The following is a 6,474-nucleotide window of genomic DNA, read 5'->3' on the forward strand; positions in this document are numbered from 1 at the left end:
CAAAACTCACCTAAAAAAAAGTTGAAGAAAAGAAAAATCTTGGAAAGATATTAAAAAATACTAATTAATTATTTAATTTCCTTTTAACATATCACTCATTTTTATTTTATATACATTAAATATTAATAGATTAAGTAGGTCAAGTCAACAAGTTAATTCATCTTATCCTACTTTCCACACTCACCAAATTGGCGAATTAAGTGAGTGAATTAGAACAAGTTAATGGGTTGAATCACCTAACCTAACTTCCTCTATGTAGCTAGGCACACCTCTGTAACTTCTTTTAGTTCCAAATTGCCTTTTCTTAATCTCTTGCCTTTTGCATTTGGTTTTATTCAAAGGAGAGGACGGGAAAGGAGAAGGTAAAGAAGAGGAGGATTTTGATTAGACATTTTTTTAGTTGAGAAGAGGGATGGAGGAGGGATTTTAATAAAAGGGAGGATAGATAAGTATTTTTTTTTTATTCACAAGGGGAGAAGATGGATTTTAAAAATAAACTTACTTTTATATCTTATAATTATAAATTTTACCTTAAAAAAACTTAATTTCAAAATACAAATAGACACATCTTAATCATCCAATTTAAATGTAAATCTCTTTCCCCTCCCCTCAAAATCCCTAATACTGGCAATAAAGGTTTTATTTAACTTTTTTTCCTAGTAATAGATAAAATGTTTAATAGTAGTGATTATATGGACGACCTTAAGTGGAAGATAATGTAGTCTAAAAAAAGAAGATAAAATTAGTATTTATCTGGCTCTTTTACCATCTCCTTTTATCCTATTGACAACAAAATAGCCCTGTATATTCGTATATTTAATGAAAGTAAACCGAACTTAAACACCACTTGTTCGGACTAGGAAAATTCGAAATTAAAAACGAAGTGAATTAAACGTGGTCCATCTCGTTAATAAAAGCAAAATTATTTTTCCTTTTTAGCGTCCTCTTTAACCCTTTGAATCACCGATTCACAACAGGTAACACGTGTCGCTCTATGAACAGATATACCATAAACCCACAGGTAACCCTCGATGCACCTGATAACTGCCCCACACGAGAAAGAACCTTTCTCCCTTCTTCCCACCCAGCGCATGGTCCTTCCTGAAAATTCCTCAATTTCTCCGCCAATCCCAATCTGGTTCCTCTCGCGCTAGGGTTTTAGTCTTAGCTCACTCTCATCACAACCCTAACAACACAAATTTCCCACTTTCTAGGGTTTCGTTTCATCCACCATGGCCGAGTGGCAGTCCCTCCTCCAATCGATTTTCGTCGGCCTCATTTTCTCCTACCTTCTCGCCAAGCTCATTTCCATCGTCGTTTCCTTCAAAGACGACAATCTCACCGTCACGCGCGCCGCCGCCGCCGAAACCACCACAACCACGCGCGACGACGCCGTTTCCTCCGATGCGCGCCCTTTCGAGGAGGAGTCGATGGTGGCCGAGCACGGCAGCGTGAGGAACGATAGTGACGGCGACTACGACGACGACGACTGGGAAGGCGTGGAGAGCACCGAATTGGACGAGGCGTTCAGCGCCGCGACGGCGTTCGTGGACGCCGCTGCCGCCGATCGGCTCTCGCAGAAGGTGTCGAGCGACGTGCAGCTCCAGCTTTACGGGCTGTACAAGATTGCCACCGAAGGTCCTTGCAGCACGCCCCAGCCTTCGCCCCTCAAAATGACCGCACGTGCCAAATGGTATTTTCTTCACTATTCTCTGTTCTCTCTTCTTATATTTGCTTTCTCCACACAACTGACATTGTGGAGGAAAAGAAAAAAGAAAACAGTGTGAGTTAGGGATCTTTTGTGCTCTTCGTGTGTTTATATAGCAATGTGTGATATGTGGGATTGGCGATCATTGAGCTTGTTTTGGATGTATTTGTAGTTTGTACTATTAAAGCTGAGACTGATACTACAACTACATATCCTCTTCGTCTTTTTCTTTTTTGTTTTTTTCTTTTTGTATAGGTAATAGTGACTTCTTTTTTCTTTTTCTGCAGCTTAATGGTTTGAGGAATATCTTATGATATTATTGAATATTGTATGCAAATGTTCAAACAAAGTTTTTTCATTGCCTGTCTCGTCATCCTTTTGTAGGCAAGCGTGGCAGAAATTGGGTGCTATGCCTCCTGAAGATGCAATGCAGAAGTACATTGATATTGTGACTGAGACATATCCTACTTGGCTTGATGGTTCGTCTTTGGTGAGCCAAAAAGCTGTTTCTTCTTGTGCCCTCGATGGATGAATAACTACTTTCATCAAAAGGAGGAAAAATTATTTATAGAATGAAAGTAGTATGTTTAAATACATTCTTTGTGTGTTTATTTTTGCATTGCTCTACCTAACTCTTAGAGTTTCTGTAACAGAGGAATAAAAGTGGGGACAGTGGTGGCCATGGTTCAGAGGCTAAGGGACCTATGGGCCCAGTATTCAGTACTTTTGTTTATGAAGAGGAATATGGCAGTGACTCGTAAGATTCCCAAAACTATAAATTGTATGAGATTTAGTGCACAAGTCACTAATTTGTTCTGGGTGTGTCTGTTGTGGTGCTAAATGTAATTACATTGATGTTTCTGTGATGACTCTCATATTTAGAATGGTGGGGTATCTTGAAAGGATAAGTTTAAGGGTTTTAGTTTCTTTACTCATTTTGAAGGAATGGTAGTATTAATTAACAACAAATAGGTGGATAAAAATCCCATTGAGAGAGGATTCCATACAAAGTAATTGTGTTCTTTACTTATAGAAAACAAAGTATCAAAACCATATAAATCTAAATCCAAAATTTTACTGTTTCCTTAGATATTGGTGACTTTCCTAGGAGGTACACATTGGTAAGTTATGATTACCAATGAATATGCTTTATATGCATGATGGTTTTAGAACATTGAAATAAATAAATAAAATTCACAGATAGCATTGAAAAATCTCATAGGACTAAAACATACGAGTAATTTTATCTCCTATAGGTAATTTTAGCATTAACTTCTATTTGCAACTACCGTTCCTTGCAGAATGGAAGTAGCATATGGTGTAATTTTTTTATGTTTGGAATCCTTGTGTAATACAGTTTTGTGTTTGTATGGGAGGAACAAGTATTGAACTTAATAAAGTATTCTTATATTGACAACTTTGAAGTTTCTAAGCATTTAGGTTAGCATAGAATCTTTGGAATTGTTTCTATCGTTTACTTGATAGTATTAGTACAAATCTGTATCAAGTGTTTATTTTCAATGTGGATGCTTTTCATGTCTCATGACCTCTTTCTTGTACATCATCTTGTCTTTACACTAAACATCAATCATCACCTATTACTGAACTCCTTAAGCCATTGACCTTTTTGGGGATACTATGAGCTTATGACAAGATTTTTTGAAGTTATAAATTGTCAAACTTAATATACTAAGTATTGAGGATATTTTTTGATGAATAATAAATTTTGAACAACCATGAAGTAATAAAACTCAGTAGTCAGGATGCTTCATCATCAAAAGGGTACTGTTTCCTTAAAGAACAAAATATTGATAGACATATCAATGTTTCATTTTCTTCCTTTACAGACAAATGGAAGCCATTCATGGATTTGCCAGGGAAGGAGATATGGCTAATCTGCTCAAGTGTATTGAAAATGGTGTTTCCATGAATTTAAAGGGTGAGTTATTTGTAGCTACTACTCTTCCATATGTATACATTATTCTCGACTGTGCTGTGAGTTGTCAATAATTTTTTTATTGTTTTGGTTTTTGAACGGACCAAGCTTCTTATAAAAGCTTGCGGTGAGCAGGAAAAAGTACAGTCAGTGATTTAGTAAGACAACATTTATCTGAATTTCAGCAGCATTGCTTGACAAGGCTAACATGAGTAAATTCATTTTCGCTGTTTTTAAAACCAAAGGCAGGTGCTACGTTTTTTACTTTTGTTATGAGTTACAACCCAAAACCCAAGCCATAATCTGCACACAGGCTAAGCTAATTGAAACACTACTTAGCCTGGTAAGCCTAACTAGCTCAAAAACATAGTTAGCAAAACCCTTTCCCAAAACAAATTGTATTTACTATGTTACCAAAATTTCATTAGTCTTATCTACATTTTCAACATCTCGAAGATAATTATCACCTGTTGAAATATGCATGCAGTCCAGAAACATCTAGCAGACTCTATATATATTGTTCCAATCCAATCATAAAATGCAATATTTAAAATTGTAGGGGTTACAAGAGAATCAAAATATGAGGCAGCTTCACCTTGTTGATAACCTTCTCCTAAGGGTGGCTTTTTCCCTCAGGATTGGTTCCATCAAATGGAGAATCCTTTCTTCTCTTAACTATTGTCATATCATATTATCTCATCCTTCAATGGGGCTCTATCTTGCTGATAACCTACTCTGTGTTCCATTGGCTCCATCTAATGGGTAGCCTCTCCATGCATTGGTGATTAGGGCTGTTCATGGTTTGGTTATTCAAATAATCATAACCATAACTACTAACTAACCAGATTTTGATTATTAAACGCAGAGAGTTTCAATTTCAGTCAACAAGCCTATGTAACCTGCTTGAAGGTGTATTTGAAGAGAGAAAAATGACTGCTAACTGATGTGACACAAAAGGAATAAATCTTTCAGGACTTGCTCTAGGAATTTCCTATTTATTATGAAAAATAGCCGAGTTGAAGAAATCTGTCTTTTCACATGTTCAGCCTATATTTTAATTTCATTCCCGTTTGATATCCTGGTTCCTATGTTTTTGGGGTGGAGTAATACCAGTGATTCAGTGTTTTTAATTATTTTTTAAATGTGGAAGTTTGATACATAGCAAGGGAAGTAGCTATAATCACTATAGTTGCTCTTCTCTTTTACAAGTTTTATACATAATAAGGGAAGTAGCTATAATCCCAGCTAATTTGCAATATTATGCAAATTGTTGATGATTTTTCCTGTAGAGGATACAGCAACATTGGTCATCAGGTGATATAGAGATGTAGAGGAAAATGTTTCTTCTCTTGACTGCCAATGAGTCCTAAAAGGATCCTCAGCACTCTGATTGTGATTGATATTTTGCTGTCTCATGCCAGTGACTTATCAAATTAAAATTTGCCTTTTATTACTACTGTTATATTCGCTTTTCTTTATCAACGAGCATTTTTTAAATGAATGCAGACAGTGAGGGCCGGACACCATTACACTGGGCTGTGGATCGTGGCCACCTTAATGTCACAGAGTTGCTTGTTGGCAAGAATGCTGATGTGAATGCCAAGGTATTCTCATTCATATATGCTTTAGATGTGCTAATGTCGGGGACTACTTATATTTCTATATTGGCATTGCCGTAACTCTTCAGAATGAGAACAGAGCAGAACCTTAATTGGATTTTGAACAAGGCATTATTGCTCACTGAAGAAATTGCATAATCTCAAAGTATAGCTCAGGCTTTTGGGGATTTTTTTTGTTGTTGCATGTTTCAGTTATTTACACTAATGTCTATATAGCCATTTTCTGTTGATATTATGTCTTCTTTTTTGGAAGGATAATGATGGACAAACTCCCTTGCATTATGCTGTTACATGTGAGAGAGAAGCCATAGCCGAGTATTTATTGAAGCATAATGCAGACATATATTCAAAAGATAATGATGGGAGTTCACCACGTGACATCTGTGAGTCAAACTGGCCCTGTATGCAGCATGTGGGGGGAGAAGTAAATTGATTGATTGATTGTTTGCTTGTTGCTGCTTCTGGCCAATACAACCTTTTACCCAAATCCCTATAGGATGTTCGTGTCTATATAACTTGATTTTTTTTGTCCTTACTCATGGTGTATACACCCTTTTCAGTCTAGTGTACGCTGTACGCCTATGCACCGCTTAGGAGGTTAGTTAATTAGGTTGTATTCTGTTCTATTATTGTTTCCTCTGCTTAACTCTTTAATTCTGGCTCTCATTTCTTATATATTTCATGGATAAACTAGAAATAGTGACAGGGAAAGGGTATCTTCAACGATATCCTTTCCTCGGAAAACCTTCTACCCTTCTATTGAAGGTGATATAGATTTTACAGGGTTATTTTAGGTCTTCAAATAGTGTTAAGATTATCCGGATTGCAATGAAATCTTTGATTGATCATGCTGTCGCAAGTATGTGGAATCCGATGTTTTAATTAATAATATAATTTAAACTTCTGAGTCAAAATTATTATAAATCAACTAATTTATATATATATTTATTCTGTTCCTATTTATAAGATATATTTTGAAAAATAATTATCCTTTTTATAAGATTTTATTTCAATTGTGTTGTGCATTAATTTTTTTAATTAAAATGTTCTAATTTTTTTTTCTCTCCTATGGAAATTTGAGAAAATGAATAGGTTTCTAATAAAATTAAGGATAAATTTTAAAAAAATATTATTCAACTGTCTTATAGTTACAGGACGAATGGAGTATATATATGCTATATAAATTTATATATTATAAATCTTATATCGCT

General features: G+C 35.5%; 1 protein-coding gene across 1 annotated transcript; it reads left to right on the forward strand.

Annotated features, from left to right (window-relative positions):
* The first annotated feature begins 1,015 nt into the window (after window positions 1–1,015).
* Window positions 1,016–5,917, forward strand: LOC100802051 (acyl-CoA-binding domain-containing protein 1). The gene is made up of 6 exons (XM_003523303.5): window positions 1,016–1,693; window positions 2,093–2,198; window positions 2,362–2,465; window positions 3,556–3,647; window positions 5,151–5,248; window positions 5,517–5,917. The coding sequence occupies exons 1-6, from the start codon at window positions 1,233–1,235 to the stop codon at window positions 5,694–5,696; spliced, it is 1,041 nt and encodes a 346-aa protein (XP_003523351.1). The 5' UTR covers window positions 1,016–1,232; the 3' UTR covers window positions 5,697–5,917.
* The last annotated feature ends 557 nt before the right edge of the window (window positions 5,918–6,474 follow it).

The sequence above is a fragment of the Glycine max genome, chromosome 4 (genome assembly GCF_000004515.6).
Source record: "Glycine max cultivar Williams 82 chromosome 4, Glycine_max_v4.0, whole genome shotgun sequence".
In the NCBI taxonomy this organism is placed as follows: domain Eukaryota; kingdom Viridiplantae; phylum Streptophyta; class Magnoliopsida; order Fabales; family Fabaceae; genus Glycine; species Glycine max.

Excerpts from the sequence above, each read along its gene's own strand:
- LOC100802051 (XM_003523303.5), top strand. The coding sequence starts at position 1,233 with ATGGCCGAGTGGCAGTCCCTCCTCCAATCGATTTTCGTCGGCCTCATT. Across the intron at positions 2,199-2,361 it reads GGCTTGATGGTTCGTCTTTG|AGGAATAAAAGTGGGGACAG; the intron begins GTGAGCCAAAAA and ends TTTCTGTAACAG. Across the intron at positions 5,249-5,516 it reads ATGCTGATGTGAATGCCAAG|GATAATGATGGACAAACTCC; the intron begins GTATTCTCATTC and ends CTTTTTTGGAAG.